The 16,842-nt window shown below is 52.5% G+C and overlaps 2 protein-coding genes across 6 annotated transcripts; one reads left to right on the forward strand and one right to left on the reverse strand.

Moving 5' to 3' along the window:
* The first annotated feature begins 1,687 nt into the window (after positions 1-1,687).
* LOC111153168 (family with sequence similarity 219 member B) lies at positions 1,688-8,451 on the forward strand. 2 transcript variants are annotated; one of them, XM_022511994.1, is made up of 5 exons: positions 1,688-1,961; positions 2,172-2,259; positions 2,956-3,033; positions 3,445-3,493; positions 4,957-8,451. In XM_022511994.1, the coding sequence occupies exons 1-5, from the start codon at positions 1,748-1,750 to the stop codon at positions 5,122-5,124; spliced, it is 597 nt and encodes a 198-aa protein (XP_022367702.1). In that variant the 5' UTR covers positions 1,688-1,747; the 3' UTR covers positions 5,125-8,451. The 2 variants fall into 2 exon arrangements, with proteins under 2 accessions (XP_022367702.1, XP_022367703.1); XM_022511995.1 differs by having other exon boundaries at positions 4,960-8,451.
* LOC111153166 (mannose phosphate isomerase) lies at positions 2,192-16,029 on the reverse strand. 4 transcript variants are annotated; one of them, XM_022511990.1, is made up of 8 exons: positions 15,968-16,029; positions 15,351-15,478; positions 14,264-14,464; positions 13,409-13,550; positions 12,884-13,066; positions 10,979-11,152; positions 9,817-10,019; positions 2,192-3,667 (listed from the first exon to the last, which is right to left on the reverse strand). In XM_022511990.1, exons 1-8 carry the CDS (start codon positions 15,981-15,983, stop codon positions 3,236-3,238), a joined length of 1,479 nt encoding a protein of 492 aa, XP_022367698.1. In that variant the 5' UTR covers positions 15,984-16,029; the 3' UTR covers positions 2,192-3,235. The 4 variants fall into 4 exon arrangements, with proteins under 4 accessions (XP_022367698.1, XP_022367699.1, XP_022367701.1 ...); XM_022511991.1 differs by lacking the exon at positions 2,192-3,667 and adding an exon at positions 8,532-9,243; XM_022511993.1 differs by lacking the exon at positions 2,192-3,667 and adding an exon at positions 8,532-9,243 and having other exon boundaries at positions 14,264-14,480; positions 15,968-16,020.
* Positions 16,030-16,842: the final 813 nt, after the last annotated feature.

Genomic DNA, 16,842 nt, shown 5'->3' on the forward strand with positions numbered 1-16,842 from the left:
CAGTAAGTGGCAGAACATGTTCAATCACATAACAAGTAACTGAGCATTAATGATGGGAGATCCAGGAGGGACATAAATGAGGGCATTCACAGTCTTGCTACAAAGTTCCCAGAGATTTTGTGACATCATGTGGGTTCTGGTCACGTTTTCTTTGGCCCCTGGTGAAGTCCCCATCAGTTTAACAGGCAGCATAGCCATGAGAAAAACATGTCTTCGGAGTCCACAGGGAGCTGGGTTTAAATCCCCGGATTCCCACTTAACTGGTGAATTTGACCAAGTCTCAGCCTCGTTTGACTAATAGGACTCAGAACTGGCTACATCGTTAAGTCACGAGAATTCAATACAAAGTTGAGCCATATGGGGGCGCCTGGGTGGCTCAGTCCATTAAGAGGTGGAGTCTTGATTTTAGTTCAAGTCTTCATCTCAGCTCAGGTCGTAGTCTAGAGGTCCTGAGTTCAACTCGGTAAAAGCACTCCACACTAGGCCTGGAGCTTACTTTTAAGTTGAGCTATATGAAATTGCTGTTTCTGGACGTCTAAAACAGGGGTCCGGGCGCCTGGGTGGCACAGTCCATTAGACAAAGGACTCTTGGTTTCCGCTTGGTCATGATCTCAGGGTTGTGGGATAGGCCCCACTTCTCACTTTGTGCTCAGCAGGGAGTCTGCTTGGGGTTCTCTCTCCCTCTCGCTCTGCTCCTCCTGCTCATGCTTTTTCTCTAAAATAAGTAATTTGTTTTTAAAGAGTGTAATCTACCAGAATAGTTAACATGCTTCTGTGCTTCTGATTTTTCAAAAACTCCAGTGCTAAATTTTTTTTTCCCTATCCTGCCTAAGGCATAGTCCTCCTGCTCCACTGTTTGGGTGGCCCTGGGGACTCAAAATTGCATATTGTTGATCTACTCCGTGGAGGCCAATCAATTAGCCTGTGGCAGCCTCATGGGATTTGGCAGTTCCTACAAGGATGTGAACTTCTTTCCAGCCAGCCACCAGCACATCCCTTGGGGGCGGGAGAAGTCAAGAGCCATGACAGCCCCGTGCCCTACCACACACAGACTCAGTGCACTTTCACCCTTCTTTTATTTTCGCTGTACAACAGGCAGTGATATTGGCTCCATTTAAAAATGTGTGAACTGAGGGTTAGAGAGAGGCGGGTACCAAGTTGTGTTGGAAATAACGTGGGTTTGATGTTAGATGGATCAGCGCCCGCAATGTCTCTAGTGTCCGACGGGCTCAAAGGCCTTGAACCTCTCCGACCTGTTTCGTTTCCTGGAGAACGGCGCTTAATTTCTCCTCCCTTCGTAACAGCTCTCTTAGGTTCAACCCAGGTTCTCCAGGGCTCGCCTTTGGGAGCTCGGGATGTGACGGGATGACCCACTCGGAGACACTGCGGAGAGCGCGTGCGCGCCAGGGGGTAAAGGGCTTCGCCCAGCGCGCGCGGAGCCACGGCCCTGCATAAATATCGATATTTTCTTTCCACTGGACACCAAACTGGCTTCGACATACCCAGGTTCCGGCCGACTGCAACTACCGCAGCGTCTCTCAAAAGCCGGAACTGAAGGTGCCCCGCCCCCGGGAGTGCGGAACAATTGTGCCTTCCCCTCTGCAGGCGGGCCCGGAAAGCTTAAGCGGATACGGCCCGCGCCTGCGCGCCGCCATCTTTTTCAGAAAAGACCGCCTCCCTCCCTCCCTGCCCGCGACTAGTAAACCAAGAGGCGGGGTTCTGCGTCGCTGCGGGTCGTGGCCAGGGCATGGCGACCGCGGATCCCAGCGGGCCCGGGGTATGGATGTCTACCCCGGGACCGCGCCCCGCCGGGACCCTGGACTGCGCAGCGGGAGCTACGGGGCTGCCTTTCGGGCGAAGCGGCAGTGGAGTCCCCCGACTGGGGGAGCGGCTCCCGGCGGTTGTGGAGAAGAGGGGGCCGTACATGGTGACGCGTGCGCCTTCCATTCAGGCCAAGCTGCGTGAGTGCGGCCCGGTGGGGGGTGTCTCTGCCTGGGCGGGCTACCTGGTTCCCCGGGCAGGTTCTGGAGTCCCGCCGGGGCGACCCCGGAGGGGGAGCTGCAGCCCGCTCCCGTCCCCGAAAATCTGTTCGGAGAAAGCGGGCTCCTGGCGTTTGGGGAGACACGGCGGAGTGGGGAAGACCACCCTGACCCGGGCCCTTTGACTTCCAGAGAAGCATCGGGATCTGGCCAAGGCTGTTCTTCGGAGAAAAGGCATGCTGGGGGCCTCGGCGAACCGCCCCGACTCTTCAGCGAAAAGGTCTCAGCAGGCGCCACCTCCTCTGTGCAAGCAGTTTCCAGAAAAGGCCTTGATCCTCAGGCTGGGAGACAGTTCTCCCGTTTTAAGACCGAGCTAGTGATTCACCTGACGCCAACCCGTCTTTTTCACTATTTTAAAATGGGAAGAGGAATGACCTTTTCTTTTCCTTTAAAGATGTAATGATGTCAAGAAAAGGGCTTTGGATAAACAGTTTTGTTAGTGCATAGGATCATTGTCTGGGAGCAGCACAGTGGCTGGGTTCACTAAGAGTGAAATTAGAAAGCAGTGTGGGAACAGCCAGTGCTGTATTTCTTTTTCAACAGAATGGTAAAGTCTGAGGGCTGAGCGAGACCTTTTCCAGAGCCTCTTATAGGTAAGAGCTCAAACTCGAGAAGAGATTTGCCCCCAGAACTTGCAGTTTTTCTGTTCTGTGTTAAACTAAGCTGAAGTGGGGGAGTTTTCCTTCTACTGGAAAGAGTAGGTGTGCTTTTCCTCAGGAGCAGTAGGGGGAGTGGTGTGGGGAGTGCATATTCCCAGCGGCTGCCGCCAGGTACAGTGCAGGCAGCAGTGGCTGTGTGACAGGAAGGCCAGACAGGCGTACTACAGTCAGTCCTTCTTCCATAAGGGCAAGGACTCTGGCCTTCTCTGTGAACTGTTGCTTCATCTATGCTTGGTCCCTTCCCTGTCTACCCTCAGGTCAGTGAAGTTTAACAAGGGCTATACGGCCCTTAGTCAGAGTCCAGATGAAAACCTGGTGTCCCTCGACTCTGACAGGTGAGTGGTATCCTTGAAAATATCCCTTGGGGAGTGACTTGGGTAAAACTGCAGATCTTGCCCAAGACCCTTCATGCATGTTCCAGAGCAGTCTTCTTCAGGGCCTTATCCCTTCCCAGGATAGCTGGGTTAGAGGCTCAGGTGCTCATGCTGCCCTTCAATTTGGAGCACTAACCTTGTGTGGGGGAATCATCCTCCCCTCTTACAGCTTCATTGCTTGTGACAGTGACCCCGTCCCTGCTGGAGCCAGTGGAAAGAGCCAGTGGTATTCAGGACGGATTCTGGGTTTGAGTTCTGTGATGGTCTTTGTTTCACAAGTCGTCCGGACCCCCTTGCATGCTCTCCACCTCGCCATTTGCAGCTGCGCTCCACAGGCATCCCCCTGAACTGACTGTTTTCCTCTTCTCCTAGTGATGGGGAGCTGGAATCCAGATACTCCTCCGGGTATTCCTCTGCAGAGGCAAGTCCAGAGCGCCTTTCTGCACGGGGCCAGGCTGCAGGCAGCGTCACCGCCACTGCCAAATGCTTGTCTTGTGCCTGCTGTGTGCACGGCACTGTGCCAGACTTCCGGTCTGTTCTCCAATCTTCTGTTCTGCCTTACTCCCCCAGCAGAGGTATAGGTGTCTGAGGAAAGCTGTTGAAAATCCAAGAGACCATAGATCTTTAGGGCTCAAAGGACTTCACAAGTCTTCTAGCCCAGGCAACCACTTAGAAAAGGAATCCTCATGAGAAATCCCACCTAAGTGTTTACCAGCCTCTGCTTGCTTGAATGCTTCTTGTAACTGAGTACTTACTCTCTCCAGGAAGCCTTGCTGCCTGCTTTCCCTCCAACACACATACACAAACACACACAAATTCCTTCTTCAGGTAGCTCTTAGAGAATTCTTCCTTATTAATTTGAAGTGTCTCCTAGAGGATGGAGTCAGTGGTCCTAAGCCTGCCCTCCAGTGTCACCCAGTAATTCCAGTGTCCCTTCCTTTGGTTGCCTTTTATCTGTGATCAACATTCCTGTCCCTCCCATGGCCGTCCTCCACCAAGCTTTTCTTCAGGCCAAACAACTTGTGTTCCTTCAGTTGTTCCCTCAATGGGAATTCAGACTGAGATACCAGTGGGCTGGCCTTTTGCACATATTTCCAGAGTGATGGTCCCAGAGACACAGGGATGGAAAGATGTGGCATGTGCAGCTGACTGCCTTAGATAGAGGCAGAGTGCTAGAGATACGACTGAACGCCACTGGTGTTTTCCTTGTTCTGGAAACCCTTGGCCACCCCTCGAGTTTTTGCCAAAGAGAATAGAAGCAGTTTGTAAATTTGATCCTCCTTGAATATCTGGGTGTCTAAGACTAAACTAAGAAAAGAAAAATTAGCCAAGAGCCAGAGAAAGTTCTATACTATTCCTGACCTCCTTTTCCTTCTGCCCAATGGAACTGGTGAAGCAAGGCTGACAGGTTCCACTTTGCAGAGAACAAAGCTTTGCTGGCATAAAGGCTAACTTGTTTAACCAGCAGTGGGGACAGAGCTGCTCCCCACCCTTATCCTGTGTAACTCATCTTCTCCCCCATTGTTCTGCTATCACTGTCCCATATTCCTCAGTGTTCACAGGGACCAGTCGTTCTGGTCAGGCTGTTGACTCAAACATAATCTGGAATCTGATACTTATATCAGATGCCTTAGGATTCTTCAGTGAGAACAGCTCCCCTGGGGGTTAACGACACGGCAGCCAGGACAGTGCTGGCTCACGCTGCTTGGGGCCCGTCTGTGCTGGGTGGGGACACTTCCTCATGTAGTCCGGGGATGCATGGAGTTGGCCTGAGGGTGGAGCATGGACAGGAAGCTCTGGTAAGGGCATGTAGGTGTGCCTTTCAGGCAGCAGTCATTTCTGCTTTGCCATGTGGCTTATAGTTCTCTCCTCTTCTGTTCTTAGCAGGTGAACCAGGATGTGAGCCGGCAGCTGCTCCAGGATGGGTATCACCTGGATGAGATTCCAGATGATGAGGACTTGGACCTCATTCCTCCCAAGCCTATGGCCTCTTCAACGTGCTCCTGCTGCTGGTGCTGTCCTGGGGACTCTCCTTCCTGTACCCTCCAGTAGACATAACCCCCTAAGACGGGCCCTGCTCACCATGTCCTGCAGAGCCCTGTGGGCCCTTCTTAGGTCACGGAGTGCAGTGGGGAGTGCAGTCATCCCCCGAATCACTGGAGGCACTGACCCTCTTGGAAGGTCAGTGACATGCAGTTAACGCCTTACGTGGTGCTTCTCAGGCCAGAGGCCCCTGTCTGGACCATGGGGTGATAGGTGGAATTCTACAGTTTTCCTCTGCTGTTAGAGTTTGGAAAAACCACTTTAATAATGGCAGGAACAGAGGAATTCTGATTTCTTGTGGTGACAGAGTTGGCTAAGGAAATCTTTCAGACATCTTGACTGGCGTTTGTCCTGCTCTGTGGAGAGAGCTTTTGTGCCCTGGCTATGTTGGATGGTGGTGTATGGAAGCAGAAAATAGCACTTTATGGCTTGCAGCTGGGAGCCTTTGAAAAAAATAGCTGAACTATTTGGGACCAGTTTAAGAAATTCCACAATGCTCTGTCTTCCTGGCTCCACGATGGGACCCTCAAGAAAGCATAAAGCAAGGCCCTTTGGCCTTCTTCCCCTTGCACCTGTTTGGCTCTGGCAGGGAACACAGCACGCTGCTTGATGGCACAGCAGGATCAAGGCTTCCAGAATCCCTGGACCCGGACCATCCCCAGCTGGCTTAAACTGTCTGGGCAGGTTTAATGACTGGTCAGCCCACCCCTAGTTGGAGAAAAATTGCTCCACTATGTACATATTTATTTATTTTGTCTTTCTCTGGTCACCATTCTTTGCCTTGGTCTTAGCTAGTTCAACATCCAGTCTTTTGAGTGTCAAGGTTGGGTGAAAGGACTGGAGCTCGCTGGGAAGCCTGCAGGTGTGGGTGACCAGCAGAGGGAGTGGCAGGGATCGGTCAGGTGCCTTCCTATTTAGCTTCTGAAACTTGAGAATAGGGCTGTGTGGGGCTTTGAGGTGGGCAGAGGCTCACAGGATGGTGGGGGAGGGACGCGTGCTGGCTCCCAGGGCCCCTGCCTGAGGAGATCATTGGCCATTGCAGAGGGCTTCCCCTTAGATACGGAGGATTGGGCTTTACAAGTAAACCTCTGGGGCACCCCAGCCTCAGCCCTGTGTGAACACAGCTGAGACAGGCATAATCTCCCCCAGTGACCACACCTCCACCCCAGATGGTCTCTCTTGCTCTACCAGTCTTTTCTAGACTTGTTTTCAGTGGTTCTTTTTTGGGGGTGGGGAGGCACAGCTCATCTAGAGCTGTGGTGAGAACTGAAGGTGAGTGGACACAGCTCCCAGCCTAAGGGGCATGGTAGTCAGGATTGGGGTGTGGGCGCCACACGGGAAGTGCCTGATCTGGTGATTTATTCAGTGTCCTGCGGCATCTAGAGAAATGAGGGCTGACACGGACTCTTGTTCTACCACCATGAGGTGATTGGAAGGCTGAGGTCAGATGATGAGGGTAACCTGTCAGTGCTTGATTGGCCTCTATCTTGGTGCTTCTGTCAAATCATAGAAAGTTGAGAAGAATACATGGTACCCAGGGGGCTGTGGTTAGCATTTTCTCATCTAGTAGCATCACAGCAGGTGGGAGATGGGACGGAGGCCTCCTCAGGCACCCCAGGGTCTGGGGAATTGGGGACGCAGACGGTTCTGGGACTGGGACTCTGCAGTGCCACACTGCAGGTGCCTCATGTGCTGAGCCCTTGGCGCTCGTGCCTGCAGGCTTCTAAAGACAGGAGGAGCCCAGGGCTGCTCCATAAAGACTGTCTTCAGGCTGTCATGGTTTCTGCAGAGGTGCCAGAGTGCACATGAAGAGAGGGCACAGATGCAGGGCAGTGTGGAGAGACGGTGGTGGTGGCAGGAAGCCCAGTGGGGCCACGTTTGTGTGGGGAAGTTGGTTAGGACAGAATTAGTTAGCAGCAGCTGTGGGTGAGGGTGGCAGCAAGACCCCAAGACCAAGGCCCTCCAGATGGTTGTTACTTTAAGTCAACACGGATGTATTTGAATCTGTTCCTGGATGACGTTCCAGAACTGGTTGACTCCATGTGGAAAACATTATCTTTGTGGGGAAAGTTGCAGAACGGGGATAGGCAGGGTAGAAATGGTCCGTTGTTTGGGGCCAGAGGTCCCAGGCTAAAATGTCACCAGTAAAGGCACCAAGGTGCCTACAGCCAAACTGCCTTAATTCAGAGAGCTGGGTAATCTGCAGGTCACAGTGTCCGGCGGGGGGAGGGGTGTACTCGCAGTTAACCTCACAGAGGAATATGTGTACGGTGTTTACAGAGTACTCTACAAAACTCTTGGCTTAGGCTTCTAAAGCTCTGGAAGTTTTTAAGAATAAATACAATCATGCTAGTTGAGCTGTGTCTGTGTTCCATAGGATTTTAAAGCAAGGCCTAGACTACAGCCCTCTGAATTGTGAAAGGACCCTCACAGCCCCAGTTGTGGCCATTCCTCATAGGACCGCCCTCTCCCTGCTGTTCCCAGTGGGCACCATTGTCAGGCCGGCACCATTGGAGGGAGCAGGACTTTGCACAGCACTTCTCTCCAGATGGTGTTCCTTTTGGCAGACCCTCCTTTTGTCAGGTCATCTTTTGTTTTTAGCTGAAGAAAATCTGGAGGCCAGAAAAAACCCCAAAACAAATTGGCCAGAACTTTTCTGAAGGTAGTTGGCTAGATTTCCCTGGTGCAGGGGGTCTAGTATGGGCAGCCACCCAGAAGGATCCTTTTATGCAAGTGTGAACCCTTACTCTGCAGGAAGGCCTGAACAGCCTGGGGCTCTGCTTAGTCTGGGGTGACAGGACCTCAGACAGCTGCGCCACCTCCTGCAGAGGCGTATCCACGTCTAGAGGGTGGGTAAGCACGGGGAGATGATGTTCTGTACAGTTCCCTCCAAGTTAGAAAAACTAGCTAGGTTTCTCTTCACAACACAAATGGGATCACCCTGTCCCTGAATCCCCAGTGTACAGCGACTGAGCGTGTTCTAAAGAAGTGACTGACAAACTTTCTCTGTGAAGGGCCAGTCACTACTTCGGCTGTGCAGGCATACAGTCTGTTGGGTTCCATTTTGCTACTGTAGCCTGAAAGCGCTGGGCCAAATGTAAGGGACAGGTGTGGTCTGATCCAGCCTGCTGGCCTTGGTGGGCTGATCCCTGCCCTGAGGCTAAGTGAAAACAAGGAATCTCGCGCTACCTGTCTTTAGATTCACCTTCCACGTCTGCAGGACCCAAGGTCATCTGCAAGCTCTGCCACTAAGGCTGAAGTGGGCTGCCCCTCCCATATGTTCCTATTAAAGGGCTCTATACATACTCACCTTGGGAGCTGTTGGAAGCAGGAATTAAAGCAAAAACTGGACGTCCAATCCAGGAAAGGCTCGATCAGCCCACTTCAAGGACTGGAACGCTGAAGGCTGACTGCTCTTACAGCCTCAACACAAGTGATCTTTTAATTGCTTTGACAGAGCCAGAGGGTGACAATGAGTAGTATTAGTCCACAGGCCTACTCTTTCCCCTCCTTTGCAGCTGAGGAAATGGGCAGTCCCAGGGCCAGAACCCTGTTCTTAGAAATTAACTACCTACCCTCTTGCTGTGAGTGATGCTGAACAAATTATAGATTTTTACCAGCTGCCTAATGCTGTGGGCTGGAACAGAGCTGCCGCCTCCTGCCTTGAGGAGAGCCTGGCTCGGGTACGGTGAGAATACAAGCGGAGTTTCACCAGGGCCGCCCTCCCAGTAGAAGAATGGTTTATTCAAGGCTTGCTCTGGAGTCATTACCTTCAAGCTCACTACTCGACCCCCGCTCTTCCAGGGCATACCCAAGTCCAGGGCAGGGACGGGGTTGGAGCTGGGCCTGAGGAGAGGCCGGCCAGGACTTAGGGTAACTGTCAGAGGAGAGCCAGGAAGGCTGTGGCCTCTACAGCAGGCAGCAGGCACGGAACATCAGTAGGTCATCGGGCACAGAGAGCTTCAGTGAGACGCTCTCATTGGCCCCAATGAAAAGCACCCCACCGCACTGCAAAGGGATTGGCGTGTGGGCTGTAGGACTGCTGGCTGTCACTCTCCCCTGGACCACCAGTAGGATGCTGGCAGAGTCCACTGCCAAGACTTTGTATTCAGTGATGGAGCCGGGGACCTGGGCAGGAAGAAACAACAGGATGGTGCAGCTTGTTTTCTGTGCCTGTCAGCTTCCAGGGGGAGGCCCAGGACAGCCTCAGGGGCAGCGAGAGGGAGAGCGTGGCCACCTTCTCCCCCACTGTTCAGGCTCTTGTCAGCATGGAGGCCCATGTCTGGTCCATGGTACAAGGAGGACTGGGCAGGCCCTGTGGCTGTGGCTGTCATGTGTGGCACACCCCACCCCACCCCCGCCGACACCAACATCCAAGTGTGCTTAAAAGAAAGGGAACACTGGGACGCCTGGGTGGCTCAGTGGGTTAAGCCGCTGCCTTCGGCTCAGGTCATGATCTCACGGTCCTGGGATCGAGTCCCGCATCAGACTCTCTGCTCAGCGGGGAGCCTGCTTCCCTCTCTCTCTGCCTGCTTCTCTGTCTACTTGTGATCTCTCTCTGTCAAATAAATAAATAAAAAAAAAAAAAAAAAAAAAAGAAAGGGAACACTGCCCCAGGTGTACTCTACACTGTGGCCCTTGCCAGGCTTTTTCATGCCATACGAAAGATACTCACCAGAGCCACCACCACCCTCCACTCACCTCAATTTTCATGACAGTGAAGTCTGGCACAGGGGGGTCGTAGATAGAGAGGTAGGGGTCTTCCTGACTCCGAGTTGGAAGAAAGAGCCTGTCCTTGCTGGGGATATAGCTGAGCATCTCACATAGGGTTGGCACATCAATGAACTTGGGTGTCAGGCCAGCACGAACCGTGTTGTCTGAACACGCCATGCACTCCACACAGTCTGGGGACAGATAGTTGTCATGTGCTAACTTGATGAAGGATGTCTTGGAGTTTGGCTCACCAGGGCTGGGCCTCCTAACCTGAGGACCATGAACCCCCTGCAGAGTTATGCAAAAATGTGTGAACTGCACCATCAGGAGAATGGGCTAAGATACCGAAAACAGGTGGTAAGTCACGTCATGTTAGCCCCTGGGGGAGCCCCAACCTTCCCCAGACTATTCTACCACGGAATCCTATCTGTGAGTAGATAAATAGCCAATAGTCAAAATGTGACACCTTTCTGTGGAAATGTATTTTCTCACAAAAATTTCTGGATAGATAGGACAGACAGGCTGAAGTGATGCAGGGGAGAGAACAGCCTCGATCCAATGTAGCCTGGGTTCAGATTGTTCCCACACATGCAGACAGGGTAGCAGGAGAGTATCGTGACCTCACAGGTCCGTGTGAAGACTCAAGCAGTGTCCAGCACTAAGCTGGCATTCTTCATCCCTACTGGCCACTACCCAGCCCACCCCAGGAAGCCTAGGTCAGACCTGGTGGGACCTTAAAGGTCTCTCTTTGACCTCCCCCTCCCCCTTTTATCTAAATGAGGAAGCAAGGCTTGGTAATGGGGCTCGCTGCTAAAACATGGCTCACCTTGGGGCACCTGGCTACCTCAGTCAGTGGAGCATGCGGCTCTTGATGATCTTCAGGTTGTGAGTGCAAGCCCCACACTGGGTACAGAGATTACTTAAAAATGAAATCTTAGGGGCACCTGGGTGGCTCAGTGGGTTAAAGCCCCTGTCTTCAGCTCAGGTCATGATCCCAGAGTCCTGGGATCAGGTCCTGCATCGGGCTCTCTGCTCAGCAGGGGGCCTGCTCCACTCCCCCCCCACCCCCCATCCCCCCACCTGCCTCTTTGCCTACTTGTGATCTGTCAAATAAATAAAATCTTTAAAAAAAAACACAAGTGTGGCTCACCTCCTTTCAGGTAGGCATGGGGCACATTAGCCTCCAGAAACATGGCCTCTCCCGGCTTCAGGGTAAGCAGGTTCAGGAAGTAGATGGCAAAGCATCCAATATCACCGGGATACTGCTGGTGCAGCTGCAGTAAGAGCTCCCCATAGATGTCTTCCATATTGTTTCCAGCAGCCACTGATGGTCACAGAGCACCCCAAGGCCACTTAGGAACTCTCAGTGGTGTTCACAGCCCCACCCTGGCCATCAAGTCCTGGGGAAGTCCCTGCCCAGGGAAATCCAGAAACAGGTGGGTGTGTTCTCCCAGCCACGTCCCCACCCTTTGGGGGCCCGCCTTCCTTGATCTTCCAGCCCATACAGGTGCCATTTTCCCCATTCTGACTGCCTATATGCCCAGCATTATTCTGGCCACTGAAAGGGCTAAAGTTTGGGGCCAGATAATCCTTTGTTGTGGGGGCTGTCCTGTGCTTTGTAGATGTTTCAAAGCATCTTTGGCCTCTACCCACAATATGTCTCTAGACAAGTGCCAGTGTCCCCTGATTGAGAACCACTGCTATAGAGCTTGATCTATTAGGGGATAACCCAAGAGTTCCATATGGGGTGAACAACTGTCCCAGACAGACTAGGCCCTTCCCTTTTTTAGCCCAGAAAGCACTGTGTCTCAGAAAATCACTAAGTCCCAGGCAAATCGAGATAGTTGGTCACCCCAGAGAGCAAGAGGCAGAATATGCCCAGGACCAAAAATGTGTCCTCAGCCTGGGCTAGAGTAGTGGGGGAAGGCTTTGGAAATGAGGGGAGGGCAGGGAGGTGAGCTGGAATTTGTTGAGTGTGCAGAGAAGTGGGGAGGGCATGAGTAAATGAAAGCTTAATGTGTCAGTGCCAAAATGAAGAAACCAGCTGGTCTGGATTGGAGGGTGGTTCTGAGTCTTCACAGTAAGACGTGAATACCACCTCTGTGCTAAGTACTGAAAACACACAAAAGCCAAAGAGCCAAGTCCCTAGCCTGGAGAAAACCCCAGCTGTCACAAGCGTGTCTGTAATGATATAGACTCACAGGTGCTAGAAACAAGGGGTTCTGGGAGCTCCCGGCAAGAGTAATCTGTTCTGTCGAGAGTGCAAGAGGCCCCAAAGGGGAGACATGGAAGCAGAGACAACACCAAAAACTAAACGAAACAAAAAAAAAAAAAAAGAAAAGAAAAGAAAGGATACGCTTGGATAAAATAATTCTCTGTGGCTCAGAGGTAGCAGGCGAAATGTGTAGAGAGAGAACCAGAAGAGCTCCGGGGTCTCCTAGAGAAGGGGACAGGGCCTCATCACGCATGCCCCACAAGCTCACAGCTGGAGTCCTTCCTGCCTTGCTTGTGTTGACTTCCCATGCAAATGTGACAACCACACCCATCACAGTCATTTCCTGAACTCTCCTTAGTTAGCACAAGGTTGGGCACAGAGCAGGTATTTAAGGAAATGTGTGTATGTATGTATGTGTATACATATACACCAAAAAAAAAAAAAAAAAAAGTAAAGATCTACTGATCGAAAGTTCTGGGCTTCAGGCCTTCCAAGAAAAGGAGATGAGGATTCCCTTGTCCCCTTCCTGCTCTCTAGCCCCAAAGTACAAACCCAACCACGGGGAGCAACTGTAGGCCCGAGGACGTCTCAGAATGCCTAGGTGGTAAGACCTCCTAACAGTCGTCCCAGCCCATCTGTCTCCAGCCCTCTAGAGCCAGTTAGGAAGCAGCACTCAGCTAAGGGCCCTACTCCACAATGACGGAAATGCCCATTGCTAACAGCCCATCTAAGTCATCTAAGGCCCATTTTGGTGTTCTACTTGAGCCAAAGCTCCACAGACTAGTGTCTGCGCTGGGGCCAGGCAGGACAGGGCACTGCACCCAGGCCCACCACACCCACCTTGCTGGGAGATCCGCTTCACCAACAGGTTGAGCTGCTCCACCACCACCTTCTTCTCACTCTTCATCAGGTGGGAGAAACAGCTCTGCAGAGCTGAGGCCGCCGACTGGGAGTCACTGCTAGAGCTCTGCTTCAGCTGTGCCACTGCATTATCTCCAATCAGAAACTGGAACTCAGGCACCTCTGCAGGAAGGCCAGGCCAGGGCCCATGTCAGGACCAACAAGATGGAACCCAAAGAAGCAGGAAGTCTGAGGAGGCCTCCCCATCACATCCCTCACCAAGGAGCCACACAGTGCTAAGCAAACTCGGAGGTGAAAACCGACTGCTCAGCACCAGCCTCAGCAAGCACACCTGAGCCTGGTCTCACAGGCCCACTCCATGGCTTCAAGAATTCATCGGGCCAACCAGCCCCTCACTTCCTGTGACACTTAGCCTCTGTTCTCTGCCACTGTTCCAGCTCTGCCTGGGGTTGCCCATGCATCATAGGCCCAGTATGCATGTTCTAGCATTTTGCCCAACCTTACTTGTCAGAAACGTCACAATTTCCTCGATGGGCCGGAAGCCACACAAGCCCTGGAAGGAGGTGAGGGCAATGGCCATCTCTGGCTTATGGTTGGCATCAGGGTAGTGCTGTGGAGCCTGCAGATGCAGTTTCTCTGCCAGCTCCTGTGGGGTGGCCAGGAGAAGAGGAGGATGGTCAAGGTGCAGTCATCACCTAGCAGGACACCAGTCCCACCCGGCCCTTGCTCTCCACCCTCCCAAGTCGCCAGACAGCAGTTGGCTTCATACTTTCAGCAATGAGCCCAGTCAGGGCATAATGTAGAAACTCAGGGTTCACTCAAACCAGGGCAGGAACACAGGCCAAATCTGGGGGAGACTTTAAGAGGCCTGGACTGGAAATCAGGAAGCCCAAACACCAAGCCAAGCTCGGACACGAACAAGCAGTGTGACTCTGGCTATATCCCTGTCTTCCTGGGTCTTACTCTGCCTTCTAGAAATGACAAGTTTGGATAGACAAATGCCTAGGAGCTGAGGCAGCAGCTAGGATGCATTCCCTGCTCTGGAAGGTGAACTCTCCTAGAGAGCCAGCGGGGAAAACAGCAGATATGAATAGTCCTGGGTTGCATAAGGGGAACCCAGGGAAGGGCATGAAGCAGCTCTCTGACACAGGCTGGTCAGCTGTCCACTGAGACTTAGCTGCCAACCTGTGTCACCAGCATCCAGCCTTCCAGAGCTAAATTGGGAGTCGTTAGGCCTGGATTTAGCTTTGGGCTGGAGTGAAGCGTGGGTGGGGTAAAACGCAGCAGTAAAAGTAGGGGGAGGGCCTTGACATGAGTTCTGCTGTACCTTGACCTCTGCACCCCACTCTGGTCCTATACCTTGTTAGGGTGTGCCTGGATGGACAGCGCCGTTTCAACCGATAGTACTTTGAAGAGGAAGGGCAGCTTGCCATCAAAGGTCTCCTTGACCTTTGAGCCCAAGCAGTCCTGGTTCTCAGAGATCCACTGGCTTAGGGTCTTCTGTGAGAAGCGATTGTCGAGGATCTTGGCATCTCCCCGGGGGTGGGACCCCATCCACAACTGGAAAAACAGGAAACTTGAGAGGGAAAGAGGAAGAACCTGGCACCACCAACCTGAATCCTGAATGGAGCCTCCCATGCCTGGGTATAAATGTTCATGCCATCACAGGCATACAGGAAAGCAGCAGACCCCAGGACACCAGTAGTGCAGAGACCCAGTTCAGGCTCTGCCTGCAACCAGATGTGGAGGCCTGGGCTAATTACTTCGAGTCAGTCGGTCTCAATGTTCTCATCTGTCCAATGAGAATGACACCTGCACTGTCAAGGTCACTAAAAATCTCTCTCCGATGGCTCTGGGAAGTGTTAACATTCACTTATTTCAATCTCAAAAGTGGAGGCCTTACTATGCTTTGGCTTTATCTCACCTAAATGAGCAAGAAAAATACATATATTAGGCTATTAAAATGTAAAACCTAGTCAAAGTAAAACTTTTAATTGTCCAAGAGGGTTGAATTAAAATTCAGTAAGTGCTGAGAGTTCTTGGGGCAGGGGGCGGGGAGAGGGTACCAGAAATCGGCCTATGATGACAAAACCTCTCTTCTTTTGGTGCTGCCATCTGGATTCATCACTTTCTGGGATCTGAAGAGCCAAGAATAGCCTCCTGCCTCTTTGCTGCTTCCCTCTCCCAGCTGATCCACATGACTTACCCCAGGCCCTCTGAATGGAGAAATCCCTTGGTCTCACCTGCTGTTAAAGTGAAATACAGGGGCTCCTGGGCGGCTCTGTCATTGCCTGGGATGGAGCCCTGCCTTGGGCTCCCCACTCAGCAAGGAGACGGCTTCTCTCCCTCTGCCCCTCCCAACTCCTGCTCTCTCACACTCTGCGCTCTCTAATAAATAAATAAAATTTAAAAATATATATAAGGTGAAATACAACCCGGGTCTCACCTCCGCATATGGCTTGTCCTCTGAGATCTGGGCCTGTGGGTCACTGCTGGCCAGCAGCCGAGCCACTTCACTGCTGGAACCCATCTTCCCCCAGGCATAGTGCTGCACCGTACAGGAAAGCGGGAATACTGGGGGCAGGGGAGCAGAAACAGTGGGTCAGCTTCCACTCCACTCCTGAGGCCTGACCCTACGGTCTTGGGAAAACTAGACACGGGCTGAGGGTTCTGTCTGGGGGACAAAGTCAAATAAGGGGTCTGTAGGTTGTTGGGACCCTTCTCCGCAGGCGAGATGTTCCCATCTGTAAAGCGGACAGTAAGGCTTCTCCGCAGACGTGAGGGAGACAGTTGTGTGGAGGGACGGGGAGGGAGCGGGAGGAACCTCTTACAGGACACGCCGTCTCGAAGTGACCCACGCGCGGCTCCTCCCCTCAAGACCCTCCTGCGAGCGCTGAAATAATGGCTCAATCCCTATCGCAGGTGCCCCCTCCTCTGACCAGAGCCCATCCGTCTTTCCGCAGAGTCACAAGCCTGGGTCCCACCTGGCATATCAGGTCGGGAAAGATCCCCGCGACGCAACCCACCCCCACGTTCCCGTCAGCACCCCAGTCCGCAGCCCACCTTTCTGAACCGCCATCCTCCGGGTACCGGCCCAGGCTTCTGGCACGTATGCCCTTCCCGTCAGCACCCGCGGCCCTACTGCTCCCAGAGCTTCATGGGAAATGTAGTTCCTCGAGAGCCTTCTTGGAGGCTCGTGCGCTTTGCGAGAACACTCCCCGAACTCCGAACACCTTTTCTGACTCCAGCTGTCACGAGGAAGGAGCCTCCAGCAGCCCAGAGACTTCCCGCCCGCAGTCCTGGGTCTCAGTATTCATTCGTTCGTTCTTTCACCGGACACAAATTTACTGAGCACTGGCAAAATGCCATGGGCTGACGATACAGCCGAGAGCAAGACAAAGATCCCTTTGCCTTTATAGAGCTTATATTCTGGTGAAGGGAAAACGGGCAAATAAATAAGTATAATAAATAAGTAAATCATATGGTATGTTGAAAGATAAGTGCCACAGAAAGTAAGGGGGGGTGAGAGTGGGAAGCTGTTTGCAGAATTTTAAATGTCTTGGTCTCACTGAGGAGGGGAGGCTTGAGCACAGACTTAGAGGTGAGGAGGAATGTTCTGGCAGAAGAAATAGCTTGAGCAAAGACTCCACGATGGGAACTTGAGCACCTGGGAATGTGCCTGTCCTATTCTGGAGTAAAGAGCAGAGAGGCCAATGTGTGTGTGGAGCAGAGTGAGCATGTGCGTGGGTGCAGGGTACACCTGGGGTGGTCAGAGAAGAAGGGCAGTGGGCAGAACTTCGCAGGCTATTGTGAGAACGTCAGGTTTTACTGAGTAGTTCAGTCAGTAGCAAAGAATTGCTGTGATCTAAGTAGGGACTCACTGATGCTTGATGATGGTAAATGTCACATGCAAGGCCCTTAACCACCTCAATGTCAGT

This window comes from Enhydra lutris, unplaced genomic scaffold (assembly GCF_002288905.1).
Source record: "Enhydra lutris kenyoni isolate GAN:26980312 unplaced genomic scaffold, ASM228890v2 scaffoldscaffold31, whole genome shotgun sequence".
NCBI lineage: Eukaryota > Metazoa > Chordata > Mammalia > Carnivora > Mustelidae > Enhydra > Enhydra lutris.